We start from the raw sequence: 26,717 nt of genomic DNA, 5'->3' as shown, positions 1-26,717 counted from the left end.
ACCAATGTCACGTGACCAGTCAATAACCAACCAATATTACATGACTAGTCAACAATCAACCAATATCACATTACTAATCATTAATCAACCAATGTCACATGACTAGTCAATAACCAACCAATATCACATTACTAGTCAATAACCAACCATTATCAAATGACTAGTCAATAACCAACCAATGTCACATGACTAGTCAATAATCAACCAATATCACATGACTAGTCATTAACCAAGCAATGTCACATGACTAGTCAACAATCAACCAGTATCATATGACTAGTCATTAACCAACTAGTTTCACATGACTGTCAATAACCAATCAATTTCACATGACTAGTCCATAACCAACCAATTTCACATGACTAGTCAATAACCAACCAATACCACATGACTAGTCAATAACCAACCAATATCACATGGCTAGATGATTTCAAAGAACTACCGAAGACCACAGTCAGGTTGAGGTATGAATATCCAGCTAGTCCAATATGTTGTCACTGTCCAATTTACTGTTTCCACTTCTTGTATTTGAACTGTTTCATTAACGATGAACAGATGTGCTCAATATCTTGTATTTGGTCAGTTGACAGATGTTTCTTCCATAGCTGTGTAGAGTCTTGGTTCACCACTCCGAGATAAGGTATAGCAAATGCACCAGTCTTTGCTGCCTGTATGAGCTGATGTGTTACCATAGGACGTACTGGCATATCTTGAATAAAAAAATATAGAAAGACATCATGAATTTGGATGAATAGTGGTTTGGGTTTATGAGATTTGTTGAAGAATAAGCTGTTCATCGTAGCATTAAAGTTGTATTTTCAGAAAATTTTGTTTGAAGCCTTCAGCATGTGAAGTAATATGTATAATATAATAAATTCAACATTTACAGTATTCACAAGTTACTCAAAAATGCTGTTTTGCGGACCATATAACTTTATCTTGAGACATACCCCTGGTAATAAAAATTAACTCATGATGATGTTTATGCTTAATCCCACAATATTTTCTCTTGCGTTGACATCAACAGATACAAGTGTTTACTGCCAGTGTTGTATCAAGCCGAAACACAGGCAGTAATCATATCATGGGATTATATATTTAGAAGATGTTTATTTCCACAGTACAGCACATACAATAAAAGAAGCAGCCTGTTGCCTGATATGGCTTCCCTGTATAGTTGAAAATAATTTTTTTTTTACCAAAAATGACAGAAAACTTAACTTATCATCACAAAATGCACATGTGTCAATGCAAATGTGTCAGAGGTCCACACAAGGTGAATAAACATAAAATATCAAGCAATTGGACTAGCTATTTTAAAGAAGAAGTCAAAAATATTCATCAAAATTAAAGATTTGAAGATATTATCACGAAACAAACAAATCTGAGAGAGGCCCACCCAAGGTACATATATATCAAGTATCAAAGCAAGTAGAATTGTAGTTTTCAAAACATAATTGAAAATGTAAAGTTGATGCTGATGGACGATCAGTAATATGAACAGCTCCACTCTGTCAACAGTGGAACTAAAAAGTTCCAACAGAACACTGTGGTGATATGTGTGATTTCTACAAGCCATTGGCGAACACATGTATGCAATGACAACACCTAGCAATTGGGCTGCAAAAAAAAACACCTAAAACTTGTTAAAATATGGCAACTTGAACGTTAATAGTAGTTAGCAGCCTGTTTGGGGTCTTGGTAAAGGTCTTAGACCAGCAGGGGTCTCAGTTCTAGTTCACTAGAACCTCAATCCTAAACTACATACCATTAACTACCCTTCAGTGTTCTCATAGCAAAACCACTAAAAAAAATTCCTATTTATTCTAAAATGTAACACCAGTAGCTAATAGGAAATTATTACCATTTTATCTAAAATTCTCAAAACAAGACATTGTTAATGACATAGTCCCTGCCATGTTTTTAGTGACTTCGTCAAACAATGAAAAGCATAGTCAGATTATGTTTAAATATTGGGGTAGTATTTAGCATATTACTACAAATGTGCATGAAATAGGTATAAAGACAAAGTTTGAATGAAATTGGTCAATGCATGCCCCAGAAACTGTTAATGACATGTTCAAATGTTGATTTTAGGGACAATTAATGGCTGTCATTTGAAGGTCAACAAAATAAAATAAAGCGATATCTTGCCTTTGTGCTAAATTTAACCCAAATCTGTACAATCATCTCTGTAAAATGAGCAGAAAAATTGTAAAAAAACAAAATGGCTACCAGTCCACCATTTTGAATCAAATCAAGAAAAACATTGCCAGGCATCAGTAACCCACTACGACTGAGGTCAATGCCAAGTTTAAATGAAATCTGTCGAGGCATGTCCAAGAAACAGTTGATGACATGTTTGAATTTTGTGATTTGATTCGTTTTTGACGAAAATGGACGTCATTTGGCTAAATTTTGATGAAATCGAAAAACATTTAACCCATTATATCTTGCCTTTGTACAAAATTTAACCCAAATCTGTACAATCATCTCTGCAAAATGAGCAGAACACTGGTAAACAAGCCATGCATGGCACAGTCCCCGTTAGTTATCAAATTTAAAATATATAGTTTTGTTTATATAGCAAGTAATACAGCTGAAACATAAACATGTCAGGAATATGATTATGATGATTGTTTAAAATGATTGACATTTGTATCTGATCGTCAAATGAGTATAGAGAAATATTGCTCTGGAAATGCATTAATTAAAACAAAATCAGCCATTTTGAATACATGTATAATGAATATATAAAATTTGAACACAGTCAGTCAAAGCACTAGAACTCCATTCAATTAATATATAATGGCCACCAGTCGGCTATTTTAAATCCGATCTGAAAAATAAAATGACGTGCATCAGGAACCCATAATGTCTAATGTATGTACCAAGTTTGAACAAAACCCATCCATAAATGCCAGAAATGCTTGATGTTTGATGATTTTTTAGCACAAAAATTGAATCGAATCACAAAAAAAAAAATGATGTGCATCAATAACCAGCCATGACTGATGCTAATGCCAAGTTCGAATGAAATTGGTCAGGGCATGTCCAAGAAACGATTGATGACAATTTTGTGATTTTATTTGTTTTTGACGAAAATGGCCACTTTTCGGCTAAATTTCTATGAAAACTAAAAATAACTGAAAACAATATTCAACTATTTTATATCTTGCCTTTGTAAAAAATTTAACCCAAATCTGGTGTTTTTTGGGACACAAATGTCCACCAGTCGGTCAACCAAATAAAAAAATGATGTGCACATGTCTACCATTATGAGTTATCTTTGTTCCAGCTTTGAAGAAAATCTGTCCAGGCATCTCTGAGAAATGATGACAGACGCACACACGGCCGGATGAACGGAACTCAAAATATAAGTCCATGTTTGACGGCGACCAAAAATAACAAACTGTACACTGTTTCCTGGCAAAATTTTACAAATTGAGAGGTCTACCTGAGGTGTATTAGTGAGGGACTTAGAATTGGGGAAGTACGCTACATCAAACCATTATTAACAAGAATTCGAAAATACCACTTTTTACCAAAAATGACAAAAAAACATTCATCAAAATTAGACATCAAAGATATCATCACAAAATGAACAAATCTGAGAGAGATCTATCTGAGGTACCTACATGTGTAATATCAAAGTAAAATCCCTTTTTACCCAAAATATTCATTAAAACAAGTCATTGTTAATGACGCAGTCCCCATCCAAAATTTTGTGATCTAACATATCAATCTGATGCTGATGAAGTAATTGAGATTAGATTGAAACCATTAATAGGAGATGGATTTGTAAAATATTATGATTTAGTGCTTTTACATGAGAATTGGACAATGGGCAGTCATATTGAATCAAATTACAAAAATAATGTTCATGTTGATGTATTTGATCCAAATCGGCCCAGTCATCTCTGAGAAACAGCTTCGGACATGTAAAAATTACAATTTAGCACTTTTACATAAAAATTGGGCATTGGCCGGCCATATTGAATCGAATCACAAAAATAATGTTGGTGCGCATGTATCCCTTGGTATACTATCTTTGTACAAAATTTAAACAGAAACGTTCATGGCATTCAAGAGAAAGTAGCATGGGTACAATGAAAAACAAAATGGCCACCAGTCGGCCATATTGGTTTGAATCACAAAAAAAGTATGTCGTGCATGTATAACTAAATACGTATGACCATCATACCAAGTTTGATACAAATCGGCCCAGTCATCTCTGAGAAACAGCTCCGGACATGTAAGAATGACGATTTAGCTCTTTTACATGAAAATTGGGCGTTGGCCAGCCATATTGAATTGAATCACAAACAGCATGTTGGTGCAGATGTATCTCTTGGTATACTATCTTTGTACAAACTTTAAACAGAAACGTTCATTGCATTGAAGATAAAGTAGCATGGGTACCATGAAAAACAAGATGGCAGCCAGTCGGTCACATTTGTTCGAATCACGAAAAAAAAATGATGTGTACCTACAACCCAATATGTATGATCATCATACCAACTTTGATCCAAATTGGCCCAGTCATCTCTGAAATAGCAAATTTTACATCCAAAATAGCTGCCAGTCAACCATTTTTGCTCCGATCATAAAGTAACTTGATGCGCATATGTAAGACATTATGTATTGTCTATGTAAAGTTTGAATGAAATTCATCAATGGATGTTCGAAATATAGCTCCGAACGTACATACGGAACGAACCCAAATTAATAGTCCCCGTTTTCGGACTTCATTCGAACGGGGACTAATTAGAGAAATAAAGATATCATCACAAAATGAACAAATCTAGGAGAGGGAGGTCTGTCTAAGATACATATACACCAAGTATCAAAGCAATAAGAATTGTAGTTTTCAAGAAGCCGAAAAAGTAAAAAGTTGACACAGACAACAACGATGGACGATAGACAACAACGGTCAATCAATATGATAAGCTATGATCAACAAAGTCGACAAAAAAAAAAAAGTGACAAATGTTTGTGAAATACACATTACTTACCTAGGAACTTGTATACTTCTTTAAGAGTCTCTTCAGGATGGTTAATAATATTTTCAAATTTTACAATCATTTCTCTATCTGTCTTGGTCTTTATATTGTCCATGACCGCTTGAATATGCGATAACCATAAAAAAGCCAGAATGCGATGGGGTGGTGGGTTTGCATTGCTTAAGATGCGTCGCAGTTGTTCAAAATGCCAAACGTAACCATTATTGGGGCCACAGAAAGTATTTTTATCGATTTCTTCAAACATATTTTGTAGATATTGCTGTAAATTCAAATGGTTGTAGATGGATTTAGAATCAGAAGATGCCAAAATGTTGGATATCCACAATCTTGGATCGCATACAATATACAGACTATGCAAATTGTCATCTAAATTACGATGTAACCATGGCAACTTCAAAGGCCAAGTTCCGCTGCTTAGGTGCAAAACTGGTAACGCATGTGGGTGTTCTTCAAGATGTTCCAACATCATTTTATCGTTGTACTCTTTGAAGTTGACGTCACTCGGCTGAAGAGGTGACAAGTTTAGTTCATCATTTACAGGCTTTGCATTGCCATTTTTATCATTATCAGTACTCTCAATTGTTTTCTCAATAGTAAGCGTGGCTGGGTTTTCCAATAACGTCCTTAGCCAATTTGACAAGCGCGAAAACCGTGGTTCGTTCACATCTTTCCACGTACAAGCATCCACAAAACCATCCATCTGCAGTTCAGTTTCCACATTTCGTATTGCCGGAGACGGTACAGTTAAGTACACAAAGTCAGGATTTGGGTAAAACATTTGTGAGACGATCTCAGCCCCTGCACCTGGCAATGAAGTCACTACTACATTTGGTAGTTTTACAGGTACTTCAGAAAGGTCTGTAGACATTTGGTGGAAGTTCAACTTATTTAAACTTGAAACCGAAAAAAAAATTAAAAATAATGAAGATAATGAAAATGTTATAAATAAGAGTCGTAATGATCTTTTTCTAACTAATCTCAATAATTTGAAATTAACTAACAAAATAATCGCAACCATAATTACGACCAATGGCGTTAATGGATATCTTTGTTTGTCACTTATTTTCTCTTTACCAAACATAAACTTTTCACCATTATCTGTCTCGACTTTAGCAAAGCCACTAAAACCAAGACTCTCGTATCTAGCAACCGGGTTGTTATGTGCGGTTGCTATGGAGAGCAAATAAGACATCTCATTGGTTACCACAATTAGCTTTACTTGTTGTGTGGACACATCAACAAATTTCATGTCCAATAATTCTATTTTAGGGGACTTCAAAACGTATACAATTCGTGTTTGTGGTTCAGAGAGGTCAAAGGTTACGTTCACAAAATTTGTTTTTATCGGTTGGAATTGAGACTTGTAATCATGCGACTGAATTCTGGCCCTTGGGCTCTCACCACCATACTTCATCCAGAACATCTGGTAGTCTTCCCCATTAACAGTAATTTTAGCTCCTTGAGCTTTCTCCCCAAAAGAGTCGCTTTGAAATGGTACATCCGTATTGTGGAAGAAAGCACTGACATGTTTGACTGAACTGAGAGAAGTAACTGCAATATGGTCATTAACAACAAGTAGATTCGAGTTTAGTAATATTAAATTACGGTAAACACTTTGCAAACCTAAATCACTGTGGTATGCATTTTTGGCTTCCCCGCTCATATGTACCATTTCATCCACTTTTGTTGCCGTGATGACTTCCCCATTAGATTTGCCGACTTCAGGTTTCTTCCACTGTAGCCACTTGGAACATTCTCCCAGCTGTCCAATCCAAGGCTCAAAGCATTCACTCAATTCGGATGGACCAAACGTTAATACATTATTTAGAAAAGTGTATTTCGGCCCATACAATGCATCTGATATGAAGAGCTGTCCGTTTGGAGCAAATATAAACATGTTTTGATCAGGATGTTCATGTCCTGGATTAAAACTACTCCAGCCGTTAATCCACGACTTGTATCTATCACTGTTAACAATATCAAATATGGCTCTTCCATGGATTTTGGCAGACTTAAATGCCAAAAATGTTTCCTTGTCATCTTGCGAACTAATTTTGCTGTATGTTACCACCCCCCAGTCTGTAAAAGTATGTAGATTGCCATTTTCATATTCTGGTGGCGGTTTAGGTTTTATGCTTGCATCGTACCACAAAAACTCAGTGTGAATGGTACACCATTTTTGTGAACTTGAGGCGGAGATGTGTTTCAGTTCCTTGACTGTTGGGCGATGCTGGCGGATTTCATTGGCTAACCAATTACCATAGCCATTCCTCATGACAAAAGCATCTAGAAACACTAACTGGCTTTCAGGACCGTAAAACCAGTTATGGTTACTGTCGGCAATGGCAACGTTCCTTTGAAATCCTGGCAACATTGTGTTATAAAAGAACCAGAAATGTTGCTGGAACCAGAAGTCTTTAGTATGATCAATACTCCAATGTCTCAATGAAAGAAAAGCATACTGAGTGAGAGATCTTGAAGTGTACGTACCATACGCAACTCCTTCGTCTAGAGAACCGTCTACAATAAAATTAAGTAAAAACATTGTACGTTCAAATTTAGTCACAGCCTCTTGCATCCATTTATCGGCGACGTCGTCATATTGTTGAACTACTAAACAGCCATGGATTAAAGCTAAATAATTCGTGGCAACGTGATTCTGTAGGTAAAATTTTCCCCAAGATCTGATCCTGGCAAACCTGTCAAACTCTTTGGTTTCTTGCTTGATTCGATTAAGCATTCTTTCATGCCTTCCTTCGTCTAAGTACTCATGTAGAAAATCAAAAGCTGTTGTTAACCCGATAAAAGTGTGTGCTACGGGCACTTCGTCTTTTGGTATTTCCTTTACCTGCCATTGCGGCAACTCCACTAAATTGTCCATGAACTGTATGGCAAGTTTCCTGGCCTTGACGTCGTCTGGGAACAACACACAGTAGAACGCCAATGCGCACAGATTATTGCCGTAAACTTCATTCCAACGGGCTGCAAACACGTCGTAATCGGTTGAAGGTAAATAGTAATCAGGTTTTTCTAACATACTGTTTGCTGCGTCGGATAACACCGCAGCGATGTGCCTGTGAGTTGTTACAGCTTTGCGACGTAGATTTGCCACATCCTCCGACCCAAAATACAACATCGGATGCCCCGAAAAGGGTGACTGAAGTTGGTAGCAAAAACAAGTCGTTATAAGCACAAATAATAACAACACCCACATGACTTTGCTGACTTTCATCGCTTCAACGTGAAATAATGAGAAAAGCTAAACTTTTTAAAAGTGACAACGACGAGCGAGCAGCAGCAGGGAATATGAGTACACTCACACACGAGAAATCATTTACCGGAAGTAATGTAGCCAAGATTGCCGACAGTAATGACAGCCAAGTCGACGATAAGCTTAGTTTGATATACCGTAAGTAGAAAATTCCGGCAATGTCACAATATCACTCGACAATAAGGGCCGTTCCTAAAAAAAAAATACAGAATATTTGAGGTATATTGTTCTTGCTTTTATTCCAACACAAATTAATCATGTATTTTTACCTTCTATAAATATTTCCTTCATCCATAATCAAATATTTAGATTTAATTTTTTTCTTTTTCCTACAAATTGTATGCCATTCACAAGTTCTCTGTCAGAAAACTGAGCTCAGCTGTCTTCACAATTCTCTCTGGGTTCAGTTGTTGTTAGTTGTTTAAGAATCATTTTTACAGCTGTCTGAACAAATTAAATGACTATTGTATAAATTGGAATTTAGAAGTAAACGTCAAACAAATTAAACTATTGCAATTGCAATAACTGACGGATTAAAAACATGAATTTTAAAATCAACAACCAGGACTTAACAGCTGTTAGTGAATTTTGCTATTTAGGGGTAATATTTACTCCAAATGGAAACTATAAAACAAACTTATCTATGTTAAAAAATAAATCAATGAAGGCTCTTTGCAGCATCAGACAAACAGTCTTAAACCATAAAATAATCTCACCAGCACTTTTTGACCAGTTAATTTCACCTATACTATGGTGCTGAAATCTGGGTCAATTGAATCACAACTGACAGTAACAGTTTAGAGCAAGTTTGCAGTCATTTTTACAGGTTTATCCTAGGAGTTAGTACAATGACGCCAATTAGTGGTTTGAAAGATGAACTTGGTAAATTACCAATAAAATCAAAAATTGTTTTTGCTCAAATTAAATACTGACAGAGATTATATAGTAGATGTGCCACATGTAGACCCATACATCTTCGGAAACAACTAAAATGCGACAATCGATACAGACAAGTTTTCTTTTTTTTTCCTCATCTGTTTTGTGTCAAAGAGCCGGTTCCTCTATTGCAATAGCGATTTGTTTCAATGTTTCAAGAACGATTTTATTTATTTATCATATTCGCATTTAAGAAAATAAAAGCGTTCTTGTAGATGTTTCGAGTTTTCAGTTATAGGCACTAAATAAAGGTTACAGATTTCAATAACATTGCTTTTAACTGAGAAAGGGGAACGCACATGGACAAGTGACTATTGACTCGTGATAGACTATCGGACGAAATTACAATATTGCCCTCAGTGGCGAATATTTTTGTGCAAGTTTTTTCTATCCAAATTGATTGTAGTTGTTAACGTAATTCCTATTCTCAGAAAGGTAAATTTACTGTTTTTTTTATTAGACATAGGGTGTTGTGAATGATCAGTCGATGAAAAACGCCTACACAGTCACAGGACAAGAACAAATAAAAATTTGTATTAATGGCAGTGAACTAACCCGGGCCTTACTATCCTAAATTGATGTTGTCCGAGGTTTTAATATGAACTGATGTTACAAACCTAACTAAAGAGTTTAGATTCAAATAAAGCATATAGTGGGATAATTTGCCGCCAAAAATATCGCGTATCCACTGACTTATATATTTAACATCTCGCTTGCGAACGGTAAATTCCCTTTAGTTTTCAGGAAAGGGGCAAAACATGATCCTATGAAGTATAGGCCTATCTCCATATTACTCTTATTTAATTAACTTTTAGGAACTATTGTCAATACCCAAAACATTAACAAATTTAAATATATTTTATGAACATCAATATAAATTCAGAAAAAAATCCTTGATATAAACAATCTGATCTTCCCAATTCGTCTATTTTTTTTCCAATTTTCGCTTGTTTGCCAATAACTGTATTTCCAATAATTCTTACAATCTATTTCGTTCGAAACTGAATGATGTCACTCTGCTTTATTAGGACGTGACGCAAACACGCTGTCCGTCAATAAAAAGAAAACACACACTATTATTGTTTATAGCACTAGACAGGTGTCGCTAAATAAGATGGGATCTTAAGACACAGACTGAAGTGAAGTTATAGTGGAAGTTAACAATGCCTCATTTGCTGGTGTTTTAAATAGTAACCAACCATATTGATCAAGTCAGCAAACCTATAAATACAAAGTGTGTCATAATATCGTAGATATAATTTATTCCTAAATATACTCCAAATACTTTACAATTCTATTATCCAACTAAATATCACCCATGGCTTACAAGTATGGGCAAACGCGCATCACACACATTGGAATAAAATTCTTATTACACACAAAAATGAGGGTGCGTGCTATGACTTTCTTCGTTTTTCGAACCATTCGGCAACTTTATTTTAAAAAATTACAAATACTTGATATTTACAAATTGTACAAACATCACTTTCATTCACGATTTAATTCACAATAATTCAGCACATTGCACTAATTATAATTTCATACCCATTGATTATTCTCATAATAGTGAACAGCAACAAAGGCGAAACCTTCGCATTGAGCAGTTCCGAACTGTAATCGACAGACTAGTACTCAATATCATACACTGGATATAAAGTATACAATTTTAAACAAGATAAATATTCTCAAATCAGGGTACTGAGAGAAGTTTGTGCCTCTGTTGAAACTATGCCTTTTCACGTGAGAACAAACGCTAACCTTAATATCGTCATTACGGATGATGTTCTGTGACTTGATCTTCCATGCCTTATTTTTTGTTAATGTTCTTCACCATGGCTTCATGGCCATAGCGTGTCATTGTTTACAAACAAGCGTCTACCCAGCAGACCCATGCGCATTTGCGTTTTAGCGTGTGTTGTTATCGTCGCTTGGAACTCAATTCCCGAGCGTGCGCAGGTGACCACCCTCCCGCTTTAAAATGTAACAAAATATATCCTGATTATATTTAAATTATCATATTTCATAACAGTCATTAAACATATGTAACTCATTGGTAAGTTATTGTTACTAAATAAAGGTTAAATGACGGAAAAGAGATGTATTAAAAGTTGTATTTTATAAAAGGGAAAGATTTATGAACTGTTATAATTATTCAATATTTTGGTTGGAAAGTGACCAATCACAGGACTGGCATAATGCAAGTGAAATATATAGTGACGTAAATTTACTGATAGTGAGCAATTGCTAAATAATTAAAAAAAACAGTTTGGTATGAGAAAACCTAACACAACGATGTTTGTAATATAACATAGGGGGCGTGTGAAGGATATTGGCCATTTTCATTGTCCTGTTTGTATTTGTAAAACTTTCTTTTATAAAGATTGGAAAATATGTTTTAAACGTAGAGTTATCAAATTACGTTTATTTTTTATGAAAGCATTCCGGCTTACGGATTCCAACAAACTAAAATGGGGAAATGGAAAAGGAAGAATTCCACGAAACATCACTTCATGATTGCGTGCTGGGGACACATGATCAATTCCACATTGAAAATGAAACGCTCAGTGGTCACATAAGGCGTGCTCGATATGGGCACGGTTCCCCTGCGACGTATTCATTAGCGATACAAGACCCTCATACAAGGTATGCGAATTACGTTGTTTGTTTACTCAAAAATCCATGTTGATACATGGGCGCTCTCAGGCGGAGAGACTGCGAATTTTGTCTGCGCGAGGGCGCTTCACGCGTGCGCAGATTGACATAACTAGAAGTATGGTATCACAACGAATATAAATTAACATATTTCGCCATAAATGCGTGCAATTTGGAAAAATGTATGATTTATATGTAATCCGTGGACATTTTCCAATATCCCAATGTCTTATCAGCACTCGTAACTGGTTTGAACAAAGTATCTTGTGTTTTGAGGTACGATTTTTCGGGAGCTAAAAAAATGTTCACTAAATAAACTATACTGTGTAAATCTATGGTTGTTATTTATGTAATGACTGTAAATTCATGCCGAAGTCGTATAAAAACAACACGTGACAGAATACCTTGACCTGTTTTCAAACAGATATATGTGTCCTAGATATGACATTGTTGAATATGATAAATGAAGTGTTTAGAGTTTTCTTAAAAAGAAGATGTCCGTGGCATCACGTGACTAATCAAAATTTCGAAACTCTGGAGCACTATTTCTTGTGGTGGAATCATATTCTGTTCCAAAAAAACAATATTAAAACGGATTAGTATATTTTTCTAAGTCAACATGCCCAATTTTACTAAACGATGTTGCAAAACAATTCTCTCCATGGAGCATTGAAACTGGGATCCTTACTGGTCAACATTACTAATACACAAAAATACACAATAATATGGCATACAGACCCTTACATACAGTTAGCCAGAGAGATCTAATTTTGGTAATACTTGTGGTGGCTTACCATGTTAAAATAGCAGAAATTACATCTTTGAACATAAGGATGAAATAAAATAAAGAACCGTGTTACCCCAGAAACAGGGCCTTCTAAGTGATAAAAATGGCGAGTTATATTGTTTCAAAAAAATTTATTCTGATTTTTATAATTTGGTATATGCTGGTCATAAAAAAAAAACTCATAACGTTATGTCAATTGTAGTTATCACACAAACACAGTAATGAGTGCAAATCTTTAAGTTTGACAGCTTTCATATTTACAAAAAAAAATCTAATTAAAAAAAATAGTTTAACACATACAAAAAATTTACTTTTGCACTGTCAGAAAACACAGATGTAATAATAATATGTTTATTTTATACTACAGGCCACTGGCCCAAAAGTACAATAGTAGAATCAAGTGTCTTAAAGGCGTGTCTAGTGTCTTAAAAGCAAAGTAAACAAATTTAACTGTGTTATGGATAGTGGCGGCGACTTTGGCAAAACTAATGAGCTCGATAAATGTAATAGTATGACGGGACTGGACACGTAATTCGTGGAAGGTGGGACAGATGACAAATGACAAGAATGGCATTCGTCTTCCATAGAGTTATTTACATAAAAAAATTCTTTTCAATTCTAACAGGCTGAGAATGTCTTCCCATGTTTTCTTGCGAAAATAAACATAACGATTTTAACTGATACCTCATTAAATTTAGAAAGGGCATGATAGTTCAGATATTTCTGTGCTCTGTGCTATTTGCCAGTACTTGAAAACATAATTCCAAAACTATTGTAGGGAAACACAACAGGTAAACATGCTCCTTTAAAAAAACACTTTTCTGTTGCACAGATTTTACCCCGTTCCCTGTAAACTTTCGTCTTATTTTTAATGATTGGTAATTTCATCATATTGCAATAATTTGTAATGTTTTAAAAGGCGCTATAAGCCTATAACACTGCCACTAAACAGAACCAGGTCATCGGCAATAATAACCAATAAAAAAAACAGAGAAAATATAACTGGTATCTGGTTAGCATGTTTGTCTCGATATTTTGTAATAAGAATGTTCATAAATAACATATAATTGGGAGATCAAACATTGTGTACGACTGTTAGGAACAGGTTTCTACCGTTTCTGTGGCACTCTGGTATTTACGACATGATTGATGCCACCTGAGACCATCATGTCATCTAATATCATTAGTTTTATTGTATTTAACCACAAGCTGATTATATTTATTTGTATAATATATTTCGAGGCCAGTCATTCTCTGGAAAATCCTTGGTTTAATAGCTTGGGCGAAATAAGACATTAATAAGAAATGTATCTTTACAAAGTTGCGTACTTGTGAGCCGCGCATAGCTAAAGAGCTGAAAAATAAGTACTCCATTCTCAAATACTAGTAGTTATTAAAGCGGGGGGGGGTCGTCACCTGCGCATGCGTCAGTTGGCCATAGCGTGTCATTGTTTACAAACAAGCGTCTATCCATAAGTTTTTGCGTTTTTAGCGTGTGTTGTTTTCGTCGCTTGTTGTTTTCGTCTCAATTGCCGCGCGTGCGCAGGTGTCGACCCTCCCGCTTTAATATGTTGATCTGCTGAATATTCAAAGTACACTTCACCAATACCATTTCATAAGCTAAGGTCAACAATGTCTTGATTTTATCAATTGACCATGTCGGTCGCGATAATAACAAACTAATATGAAGCATACTGTAAAATACTTTATTTTCGCTTGGAATTAATTTTCGCTATTTTCACCGATGGAATGATTCAGTGAAAATAAAATTCAGCGAATATACCTTTTTTTCCTATATTTTACATTCAACATGTCAAAAATTAGTAAAAATAAATTCCACACAAAACACCAAAAATTTTCCAGCGAAAATTAATTCCAGCCAGTATTTTACAGTAATTATTCTTGACAAAGGCATTGAAGACGATATTTGTTGGAAACAGTTTGACTATTTCCAAAATTCAGATGTACATACATACGAAATCTTAATCGGTTCCCTTTCTTGGGTGAGCAACTACATTATAAGGACGACAACGCACAATTAAATCATCAACACAGGGATTTAAATCAGGCTTCTCTTTGCCAGGAGCCACTTTGAATGTGTAATGTTGGAATAAGCAGATGAAGACAAGGAACATCTCCGATTTAGCCAATACTTCTCCCAAACACACTCTACGTCCAGCGGAGAAAGGAAGAAAACTCTCTGGTTTGGGTAATGCTTTGCCATCTGTATCCAAGAAACGTTCTAAAACAAAGGTTATAGATCACTGTCAAAGAAACGTTTTTCTGAAAATATTGCTACAAGTCACATATTATTTACATGACAACTTATGAGTACAATTTTACATTTCATGTAAGAGAAAAATGACGCCACACTCTTACCAGGACGAAACTCGCCAGGATTGTCCCAATGTTTGTCATTCATATGTACATTCCACAAATTCAAGAAGACCATTGTGTCTTTAGGAAGGTTATATCCACCTGTCAGTAGAAGGTCATTCAGGGGCATTTAGTATGATTATATTTTGTGTGATATTTTAGTGAAGTGAAGTGTATATGGTACACTTGTTATCTTGTTTCATTGTGAAAGTGCGTCATCAGTTTACCAATTTACTCTATGGAACATCAGAATTGTGTGCAGTGTAGAACCCGGTGAAAGTAGTTTGTCACATGTGTATTTATTATATGCGTATATTATCAAGATATGTAAATGCTCTAGTTCAGCATTCGTCTGGAGATGTATACTCCACCGAGTAGACTGGTAGTTTTAAAGGGCGGTAGTCGTCGCGCCACGCATGCGCGAGATATATGGGTCTCATATAAACAAAGATGGCGACTTTGACTGTTGCGCAGATCGACGAGTACAAACTGAGACGTTTCCAAGTTTTAATAAGGTAATTTTTAGGTGATTGGAAGGTATCGAAGGAGTCACCGGCGGTAATCAGTGCAAGTCGCGCTCAGGTCAAACCTCATACTTGTGATTTCTATTTGAAGAGCGTATTGGATTGTGGGGAAAATCAATGTTTATCAACACAAATGTCGCACATGCGCAGCCCGACGACCACCGCGCTTCATGATTAAGTTATGTTGATATCTATATCACTGTACTTTCACCAGTAACTAATATTCTGATCGACATAATGTATGATATTTTAAAAGATTGATAGTTTGTTGGTATACCTACCCACAGACGTATCACAACATGTTTTATGAGGTGCAGCAAATGGCGCAACTGTGCGAATCCTCATGACCTCGTGGATTACAGCATCACAGTATGGTAATTTGCCCTTATCAGATAACAATGGCAGACGATCTAGTCCGATGACGTCATCAATCTCATTCTGCACTTTAGTTTGCACATCCGGGTAGCATGCCAGAAACGCAATGCACCAATCAAAGGTGTTTGTGGTTGTGTCTAAGCCAGCTGCAGATGAATATAGATTTTACATGTTTATATCGAGTAAGCCACTTTTTAAGTAAATGTTCTAGTATATTGATCACAGTATTTTAAAACAATATTACAGCAACAAAAACATGTAATTGAAATTAAGTAAATTGACTTACCTCCAAAAATATCACTGACCGTTTGGCGAAGATTGACGTCAGTTAATTTATCTGCCTGATCTTCGCCTGCTATCTTGGCTTCGTTTTGGATTTTTAGTAGGTCATCAATAAGATCATGTACTTCAGGATTATCTGCAATAAAAAAGCGATATAGTTACAAGACTAGCAAATACATTACATTATATGGTCAAACAAGCGTGTGAAACACATATAGCAATGCGTCAAGGCAAAGAAAACAGTCGCCATTGCTGTAAATTGAGCCTATATAAACAACAGCATGATAATCAACTTAAAATCCTGCATATACATGTAGGTACTACCTGTTTAATATGCATGATAGAGAATTATTTAAGAAGTCACAGTCCCTCTACTGTGGAGAAGTGTATATGAAACAGTAATGGCGTTTTCAATGTGTTTTGAGCTTAAATGTAGTTTAGGTATTATACCTTTGTTAAATTTGTCTTTGTGGGCAGTAACCTTTCGTTGAATCAAACCATGCCACGTCGCCATCATACTCTTAACTGCACGAATACCGCTTGTTGGTATATATTGGAATATCGGGATAAAATCAGCAACCAGTCCATTACCAATTGATTCTTTTGCATCGTCGATCATCTTTAGAATTTCTTTCAATTCGGGATCATCCAACTCATATCTGTGAAAATGTGATATTCAGTAAGTTAAAGCGCGGCGGTGGTCGTCGCGCAGCGCGTGTTCGAATTTCATGTAAATAAACAATGTATTTTACACGCGTTGTGTACGTCGCTATGAGTCCCATATCGAACAGGACGCGGCGCGACGACCGCCGCCCTTTAAGTGTATATTTTGTGGAAATACACGAGTCACATGGTTGAAATGAACTCATCATATATTTATATTTGACTACTCGATTTCAGAAATACTTTTGCTTACTTTTGACCAAAACACATTGTAGCAATGATATTCGCCACCATGAAATATAGCAATGGTTTTGGATAGAATGGTTCCCCGTTCTTGTCGGCTACAGCTTTCTGCAATCTGGGGAAAGCTTCATGTCTCACGAGATCTTCCAGTTTTTCACCACTTGCATAGTTTCTGTCAAATGTGAATTGTTATGATTACATTTTTCAAATGAGAGCGTATGAGAGTTTCACGTAAATAACTTTAAACAAATACCACGTTCACACTTGTGCCACAGAGCCGACTTGACTAACTTGGTAAACACTCGTTATCAGTGGTATTAATTGGTCCTGTGTTCATACGTGTATAAAGACTAGACCGGCGTAGTTATCGGCCGCCGTGTTTCTTTAAAATACTTGCAATGAATAGACCTCCAGAGCGAGGCTGACATTAAGGAGGTGATTTTAAGGCGGCATGGTTGTTCACACGTGCTGCAACCGTTTCTGTAAGAAAGAGGTGCCGGTCGAGACATTTTAGAACGTCTTAAACTGAATCGGCGTGACGCCGGCTTATCTTGTTCATAAGTGTTTCAACTATGAAGCTGGCCTCCAAGCCGGCTTGTTGGCACACGTGTGAACACGGTAAAATGAATGAGATGACATAATATTTAATTTGCAAAAAAATTTCATATTATATTTAAAACCAACAGTGCTTTTCGGCCAATTAGAATGATCTATCGGAAGACTGTCTATTTTAAATGCCATGTTTTATGTCTGACTCGCTACGCTAGGACATTAATACAGATCACGTGACATCAAAGATAAAACACTGACTAACAAGGGCGTTCTGATAGACACACTGCCCTTTAAGCAACTGGAACAGAATGTCGGTCATTGGCTTTGTGGTTATATGATGTTTCGAGTTTGATCATGAATATGATTAGCCCTTGATCCACGACGGTCGACAATCGGTCGTCGGCGCGAAAAATATAATGCACGGAATGAGCATGCGTACCCTAGCAATAACCCAACTTCGTTTTCCCGTGCACGACTCGCAAAATTGGAATTCTGGCAGTTACGAATTAGCGTTTGATTCAACCGTTTGATGCAAAATAGTTCACACCAATTTTCTGTGTATGTACCACATTTGGCATTGCAGGATCAGAGGCAGCGGCACCAAATTTTGCATTGGGGAGGGGGCGAGATCTGCTCACCAACCTTGCACCGAAGGCGCTACCTTACTACGGGTTCCGGGGCATGCTCCCCTTAAACATTTTTAAATCTTAACCCTCTGAAACGCTATTTTCTGCATTTTGAGGGACAAATTTTGCCAACACGAAGGGTTTTAGCTTGAATTTGGAGGGGCGATGCCCGCCACTGAGAATATATGGCGATGTTTGAGTGGGCAGACAACGACCGAATGTAAATAATGCCCACATTGAAGGAACGAATTACGTGTTGTGCATAAGTGATTTATTTGTGTATTTAATTATTGTAACGGTACAAGTTGATAACAGCCTACAGATATGATTTATGACCAAGAGGTAGACGTATTTAACACTATGCGTTGTATTGTAAGGGTGATTTCTATATACATTTAATTGTATTGTACTATATTGGTGCCCATCAGTCTAATTATCGCTGTACATATGTTGCACGATTTATGTAACTTTAAACTGGATAAGAACCCGTGCACAAGGTGGTAACAATTATTATTGGGTGTTTTGGGTTAATATTTTATCTGACTCCATGACCTTATATTATATTGTCCACCTGTCACAATTTGAGTATGCACATTGTTTGAGAAGAATGATTTATTTCGAAAGGTCAAAGTTCACGCACACGCTTTACACATTGTGTAATAAATGCATTTGGATTTTTATAGCATTTACCATTTATTTGGAAATTGGGTCGCGGCCATTACAAATTTTGTGCAGAAACAGGTCAGGACTCACTGAATGCCTTTAAAGGTTTGAGAATTTCTCAAAATATATAGATGGTTTGGAACAATAAAAGGCTATATACAGACCTCCGTGATAGAATTTATGGAACTGCGAACTCTACATTTGATCTCGGATCGGACTTTATATCCCAGAAGAGTCCTCATGCAAACTCATTATATTGGCTTCAGAAAAGAGTAAATCTTTAAGTTAACAGTTCGAAAAATGGTTGTTTTTAGAACAAACAAATAACAACGTTGTGCTTGGGAATACACTAAATGAGAAGAGGGCCTTGGGTATTGTGCCTAAAAAACAACCTTCAAGTTTCTGCTGATATAACCTTCTTTTCATGCCGTTGCAGTAAAAACAAAGATATCGTCATGAACAAAACTGATCAGATATCAGATACATGGTAATACAACATCATTCGAATTATCTTTTGAATGAGAAGTTGAAAATGGACTTATTGAAAATTAATGAACTCAGTCAAGAAGCGATCTATTTAGCAGTATAAACTCTTACCTAATGGCTTGGTGTCCAACTTTACGAAGGAATTTCCACTTGGGGGTGAAGTCACCAGAAATAATGTTTTCACCGTTTTCGCTAAACAGGTTCTCTTTTGAAAAAAAAGAAAAAAAGAAAGTCGAACTATGGAGTTGACCATGAAACTATGAGATAGGAGGTGAACTACTATGAATTTTCACCTTTTTAAACATAATTGTGTTGTATTTGTTTGTTTTTCCATGTGAATACGTTATTTTTTGTGTAGAATTTGTATTTGAATGTATAATCTTGGAATAAGCAGACGAAGACAAGTAACATCTCCGCCAGTACTTCACTCAATGACATACACACTTCATGTCCAGCAAACGTTCTGCAGTTTTTCTAATTGCATTCACAAAAAATAATACTTCATATATCGGTCCACCATCAGTTCGTACCATCACATCTAAACTTATACATACGGTTTTGCTTTCTCGTTTCAATGCTTCACATGCACTGTTTTTATTAAATTCGTTCACGCTGTACCTAGATTGAGTTTTGGTTACACTAATTCAGCATGGAACTACTATGCGTGATGCAAATAATGTGGGCGCATTTAACCGTTTGAGTTCGAACGCTAGTTTTTATTAAATAGAAACTGTGTTGAACTATTATGAACATCGCGCGCACTGCTCATCAGGGAAAAAACATAATATTGTTACTTTGCATTCACTGGAAACATCACGTGGTCGTTTCGCTCTGCTCAGGTGTTACCGGTAGTAGGTTACATCTAAATCATGAAGTTAACGCAGAAAACAGCAAAACTGGTTATTAACACTTTACAAACATTTTCAATTGGGATGTGACCATCATTGTGTCGTTGGTGCACATTCAACATTAACATGAACATGATTCTCAGATTGTTTCTTGCTTGGTACTATGAATTTGAATCTCACATTGATGTTGATCGTAATTCGAATCGTATTATACAGAGGTACACTAGTATTATATCCACTCAAGGAGCTAAGATTGCCCTTCTATGATTTTTTATTTATTTTCAAACTTAACAAACAGGTTACACCTGCACTCTAGTGTACTGAAAAATTCTTTTAAAATTCTCGATCAACCGTTACCATGGCAACAGTTAAAAAACGATTTTTATACCTTCGCACAAAATGTATTCGCAAAATAAATCTTTGAGTTTTACTACTCATTCTACTTCGATTGAGTGTGTGCCCAAAGTTAATAATTTGTTTTTGAGTCGAGGCCAGTGCTTCGACTTCTTCGAAAATATGCATAACACCTTATTTCCAAATGACAAAATATTCTTCCATCAAGCATTCAAATGGTCAAGTCTATAAAGAATTCAACTTTACCGAGTCTAGGCATTTTAATTTAATGAACGTTCAAGACCCAGAAAGTGTTCAATTAAGCATGTTCATTAAGCAATTGAAGTTCAACTTGGTCCACTGTTATTATTGTCAGGCTTAGTAGTAAACCTTTCAGCCTACTGGAATGTCTGTATGTATTAACTTTTTTGTGTCTTTGCCGTTTTTTGAAACTCGATAGGCTGGTCACACCTGTACTCTCGTTAGGTGACAACATTGCCTTGGCTATGGCCGAAAATGATTATTCGCGTTCCCAGTGGATCGCCAAACAGTCTGCCGGTTTGCACACCATACTACCAATACAAGATTTACCAATGGCGGAAATATTAATATTGGCTTACTCTTACCTGAGTAGTGACTAGTGCGTCCAGCAAAATCATTTTGCTTCTTAACCAGCGCTTCATTGATGACTTCAATGGTATTTAGTACAACATAGTTTGATGTACCAACCTTTATTGTGATGACATCTCCATATTGATTAGCATACTGCATAAATTTTATATGTGGATTTGTTGCTAGATCTAGGAATTTAGAAAAGTTGTATAAAGAAATCGATGAAATCAGTGTAATGGGACAATTTAATTATCCCAGAGGTGATTTCCATCTAAAAAATAGGCGCGTCCCTTACGTGAAAAAGAGAGAGCATGCTAAATTACACAGCTTAAAGAATGTGTAAAAAATTACCCAACATATTCCCAATAAATGGATAACCCATAGGACCAGGTGGGAAACCAGATGGTGGTCGAAGATTTAACAGTCCATATGCCACAAGGAATACGACCAGCAGAATCAATACATTTACTGGACTGGTGAAAATACCAAGAAACCATGACAATATTTCGACAATCATATTTGATTCTGAAAAAGAAAAGAAAATAACAAACAAATTAGATAAGGTTGTGTCGCAGTTTAACATTGATGCATATATTTTTTTTATTACAATATCATATTAAAAAAAAGCTCCATTTACATAATGTATCGTGAAACATATACTCTGAATAGGGCTCACGTCCAACCAATAAACACATTTACCTAATTTACATAGAGAATGTCTTACTAACAAGTGATCATCTCGGTTCAACTATCCAATGTAATACAAACATTCAGGCGCATTATTCTTGATCATTTGGCGATTTATAATGCCAAGGATTCATCTTATAAATCTACTTTTACTTTTTTTTGGTTCATTTGATGGACATGTACAACATGCACTACGACGATTCACATGCCGCATTTCATGTTCAGTCAACACTTTTTACAATGTACCCGGCAGTGTCTAATAGTGTCCCCATCTCCAGTTACGACAATTGTATATTGGTACATTCCGAAACGACTTATACTGTAACGATTGGTCTAAAAAAACAACTAATGAGTGCATTTTTGTCTGAATACAATAAGATTTGTGAGTCATGAATAAATATATCGATACGGAATGGACTGCCCAAATAGTGTTACCCAAGGCCCACGCACAACAATATTTTAGATTTACGTAACGGATAATTTGTATCAATATTTGTTTGACCCCCCCCCCACTCTTTCAAGCATTTAAATTATCCTCGTGCAACTACTGTATGCGCCCTCTTTATTAAGTAGATTCGAATCGAGTTAAAGAATATGTGTTACCTCCGTTACTTAGTAGTCGAATTCGAGTGTATATGTCACCTTATTAATTATGAGTTTATGGCACCAAGTTCCAAAATTTAAAAAAAATCGCGCTGGTTTATTGTTGTGAAACCATTTCTTCATATCTCAAAATTTTACTGGGTTGCACGGATTGAAAAAGTTCATTTCATTTAGGGCGTTTCCTCTGTTATAATAGTTCGTCGTTATATACACTGTAAATTCCTTCAGCAGGAGGCTCAAAATGCATAATCTGAATTTGGTTTGAACTGTACGTAAGTAGCTTTAAATACGCATTTCCAAGACACTAGCTTACATACCCGGTAGTCAGTATATTGTAGTTTTTAAATAACTATGTTGTGTAATGTTTTCAGTGTATTGTATAACACTTTTTATAATCGTGTTCATGGATCGTCTAGTTGCAAAACGCTTACGTAGCCTCTGAGTAATTACGTACATGTCACTCTGTCAATAAAAACGACACGCACAGCAGACGGTGACATTACCTACGCGTGGTTCAATTGATTACGAAACAGCAACACGGTGCCTGATACTTAGTAGTTCAGAAAGCAAAGCATTGTCATGTCGGCACATTGCATAGAAATGCATGCACTGTAATAGTTTTAAAAGCAACGCCTTATCAAGTAGGCGTGTTCAATTATTCACTGAATATATAGGGTTTTTTTTAAATTTATTCACGTCACTTTGAACTTTGGATGACCATATGCTTTTAACGTTTACGTAACGAAATAATATATTCGCGTCACTTGAACTGCAACAAAAATACATAGACATCACATTCACAAGATACTGACTTCACTGCAGTGTTTAGTGTATTATCGCCCCTGTGCATCGAATGGTACAGTCCTATTGTTCAACAACAGACTCATTGGTAAACAACACGGAAACTTGTCTCGCCTTAACACCCGGGCGTTGATCATAAAAATTGTGGATAGCTGCCAGAATTCGAAACTCTGAAACCGATTTTAGTTATTAACCAACATTATACTGTAACAGTACAAAGATTTCCGCCGTTGATCGCGCGTCACTCACTCACCCCCTCACTCACCTCACTCCCCCCCCAACCCCAACCCCAACCCCAACCCCAACCCCAGCCACAGTACGTGTCTGCTCCAGGACACCACGCAATAAGTTACACAATGGAATCAGGGAATGGAATACTCAACGTCAATGTTGATACATAATAGATCACATAACTTGCCCCGGATAGTGACTTTGATACCAGCAGCAGTAGCAGCAGCAGCAGTAGTAGCAGTAGCACCTGTTGATTAAGTGCCGACTTGTATTTGAAGTGCATTCGCGACTGATCTGTCTGTATTTGTACGCATGTGCAGTAACCCGGTTACAATAGTTTCTCTGTCACAACTGGGTCTCACACAACAATCATCACCATTAAACTCCCCACACAGCCAATGGGGAATGTGCACACAGTTTTAAAAAGTGGCTTCTATTATACTAGAACCAAAATAAACAGATACTGGAGTCGTTCTAAATATACTTATTGATACAAGAGGTACATTACTTGGGGTTTGCAACTACCTCAGACCACTAAAGAACAGACTAACTACGCGGCTTTTCCTTTGGTCAGATGCGTGCCACGTTTGTTTTTGGGTTTAACTTTTCAATCCAATAAACAACCGATCGAACTAACGCGACTATAACTTAATACCGCGATATCCATTATTATTTCATCAAATCACACGAGATACTGCGAGATGTACACAGGAAGGAGTATTAGTTGGGTCTTAGTTCAATCATGGAGCTCCATGGTTCAATGACTTCAATCGCTTTAATATAGTTGCGTGAGCATATCAAGTTTTCAAACGCAGTGTCCACAAAAACTACGAATAGTCCACACAAAGGAACACTGTCGACGCCAACACCGCCATTTGACCTTTATAGAAAAAGTTCGATAAATGTTGGGAAAAGTCAAAGTAACGAGAAATATTACTATACATTTGCTCATTATGTATTCATAAATATCGTAGACGAAAGTAGGAAACATTAAAAATGCCGTAACTCATCCAAAAATTGACCGATTTGGACAGAAACGACGACGATGGAAAGGTCAGGACACATGTCATTTTCGGTTAGATCTGAAAGTATGCACTTGCGATTTCTGCACTAGAATGACATTACGAAAACACACGAAGCAGGTAAATGCGAGTACGTACGGGAATCTTCGGGTAGACTTGTGTCAATAAACTACCAGCAAGGTCTGCTGTGGTACGCAGAGTACTGGCGTAATCCCCAATTCACACCTAAAACAATAGGCGTTGCGAGTCTGTTTTTTAGTGGTCTGGGCAACTACGGTGACATGATACCAAGATCCCGTTACGCTCTCGCATAAGCGTTCCAACTCAGAAAAATGCGAATGCGCATGCCCGAGGTAACTAGAATACTGGGATGTCCAGGTGGATAAAAATAGCTTCTCGCGATATGACGGATTACGATAACTATACATTTTCTGTACATTTTAGATGCATTACATTTTTGCATTATGAATGTGGTAATACATGTTTTATTGCTTTAATGTACCCATGTTAATACTCATATTTTCATAGATCAAAATGGATGATACAATTCAAGTTGACCAATCAAGAAAAGGTATTGTGACATCGTTAGTTTTAATTGACTTATTGAGCGAATTATCCAATCAACAAGCGCCTCATTTTGCACAAGTGGACGGCTGCAGTTGCTATGTCACGTGACGATATGCACGCGTGTTATGGTCATAGAAAATATTTAACTTTTCAATCATTATTAAATATTTGAATTTTAACATGAAGGCTGGTGATCGGTATTTACACATTTTTATAAATACAAGTAAGGCCAAGGCTGTGTACCATTCACTGTAAATCATACAACAATTATATCTAATAAAGACGAGTCATTTTGAAATTGGAATTAAAATGGGTATGGATCTATTTTGCCGCAATGCTTCCGGAAATTCGAACGATGGTTCACGCCTAATTTACTTTTGGCCCCCTTATGCAGAGCAAAAAACTGGATGATGTCTGTCTGGGATGTGCGAGTCAAACATTGTACCGCCAATATCTCATCAACCACTGGATGTTTTGAAATATAATTTACGGTATTCTAGGAAGTGGTCTGACTTCATGGTAACCTAGCAACGTTAGGACTAAGAGGTTAAATACGTTAGTCTGTGCTATGAAAAGGTGCGCAAACGCTTATTACGGGCAAAGAAACATAAAACGTGTGTTAAATTTCACGATGACCTGTTTTTAAAACCCGGTCTAGACTTTTAGCTAACGAAGTGTGGGAACGCTTAGCTCTGGCTAACTGCACAAAACACCATTGTATTCAATAGTCACTTGGAAGATTTACATTTATATTCATAACTATTCATTTTGGCACGCAATGCTCGACAATCAACGCGAACACATCCAGAGATTATTTTCGAGAAATATAAGATGAGACTACTACCTTCTGTCATTTTGTAAAGTATAATTACTGAATTAGTATGATGGTTATAGTGTGTAACCACAGTACTAACAATATACCTTCCCGGTTACTGTTCACGAGTATAATTTGTAGATAAAGGCTTAACATGATAGGACAGTTAAGAAAACAAGGATAGACATAATAGACCGAAATTAACTATCTGCGATTGGATAACACTTTCTATTCGAATGTTAAATAACATTGAAGTATTAAAACAAAATACAACACTAAGAAATGTTTGTGAATAATACATAAATTTATTATTTACTGATCGCAATGTAACAGTACAAATGTATTCGACTGTACACCATGCAAACAACAGATATACTGCCTCCATCTAAAGAGGCCACTGCACCACATGGAAATGCAAGCAGATAGTCGTGGCTTGTCGCCGCATCAACTCCGAATGGCATGGCTGTGGCCGTCGCACGCGCATCAAATACATTGATTTTCACATAATGCAATGCGCACCACTAATGAAAATCATAAGTACGTGCTGTGAAATAAATACCGCCAGCGACTTATTTGAAACCTTCCAATCACAAAAGTAATTACCTAGTAAAAGCTTGGCAATGCCTCGGTTTGTACTTATTGTCAAATTCACCAACTTTGTTCATACGAGACCTATATTTTGCGCAACGATCATCTCCCTTTAATGGTACGTCAACCACGTTCTCATTTTTTGTTCTTT

General features: G+C 36.4%; 2 protein-coding genes across 2 annotated transcripts in view; both read right to left on the bottom strand.

Annotated features, from left to right (window-relative positions):
* Window positions 1-359: 359 nt before the first annotated feature.
* Window positions 360-8,360, bottom strand: LOC100368530 (dermatan-sulfate epimerase-like protein). The gene is made up of 2 exons (XM_085500850.1): window positions 5,016-8,360; window positions 360-709 (listed from the first exon to the last, which is right to left on the bottom strand). Exons 1-2 carry the CDS (start codon window positions 8,254-8,256, stop codon window positions 507-509), a joined length of 3,444 nt encoding a protein of 1,147 aa, XP_085356976.1. The 5' UTR covers window positions 8,257-8,360; the 3' UTR covers window positions 360-506.
* A 4,647-nt stretch (window positions 8,361-13,007) lies between these two features.
* The window catches only part of LOC100368684 (steroid 17-alpha-hydroxylase/17,20 lyase-like), a 40,116-nt gene continuing 26,406 nt past the window's right edge, over window positions 13,008-26,717 (bottom strand). Inside the window, exons 9-17 of the mRNA XM_085500387.1 lie at window positions 21,605-21,778; window positions 21,268-21,441; window positions 19,572-19,665; window positions 17,144-17,305; window positions 16,678-16,886; window positions 16,232-16,363; window positions 15,852-16,091; window positions 15,050-15,148; window positions 13,008-14,912 (exon numbers count right to left, since the gene is read on the bottom strand). Coding sequence (XP_085356513.1) covers window positions 14,653-14,912; window positions 15,050-15,148; window positions 15,852-16,091; window positions 16,232-16,363; window positions 16,678-16,886; window positions 17,144-17,305; window positions 19,572-19,665; window positions 21,268-21,441; window positions 21,605-21,778 — 1,544 coding nt within the window. The 3' untranslated portion in view covers window positions 13,008-14,652. The remainder of the gene's footprint in view (window positions 14,913-15,049; window positions 15,149-15,851; window positions 16,092-16,231; window positions 16,364-16,677; window positions 16,887-17,143; window positions 17,306-19,571; window positions 19,666-21,267; window positions 21,442-21,604; window positions 21,779-26,717) is intronic.

The sequence above is a fragment of the Saccoglossus kowalevskii genome, chromosome 6, assembly GCF_978046115.1.
Source record: "Saccoglossus kowalevskii chromosome 6, keSacKowa6.1, whole genome shotgun sequence".
Taxonomy (NCBI): domain Eukaryota; kingdom Metazoa; phylum Hemichordata; class Enteropneusta; family Harrimaniidae; genus Saccoglossus; species Saccoglossus kowalevskii.
This window is presented reverse-complemented; position numbering and strand designations above follow the sequence as displayed.

Bases quoted from the DNA above. Each gene is read 5' to 3' on its own strand.
- LOC100368530 (XM_085500850.1), bottom strand. From the start codon at position 8,256: ATGAAAGTCAGCAAAGTCATGTGGGTGTTGTTATTATTTGTGCTTATA. The intron at 710-5,015 runs GTAAGTAATGTG...TTTTTATTCAAG, and splicing joins AGAAGTATACAAGTTCCTAG to ATATGCCAGTACGTCCTATG.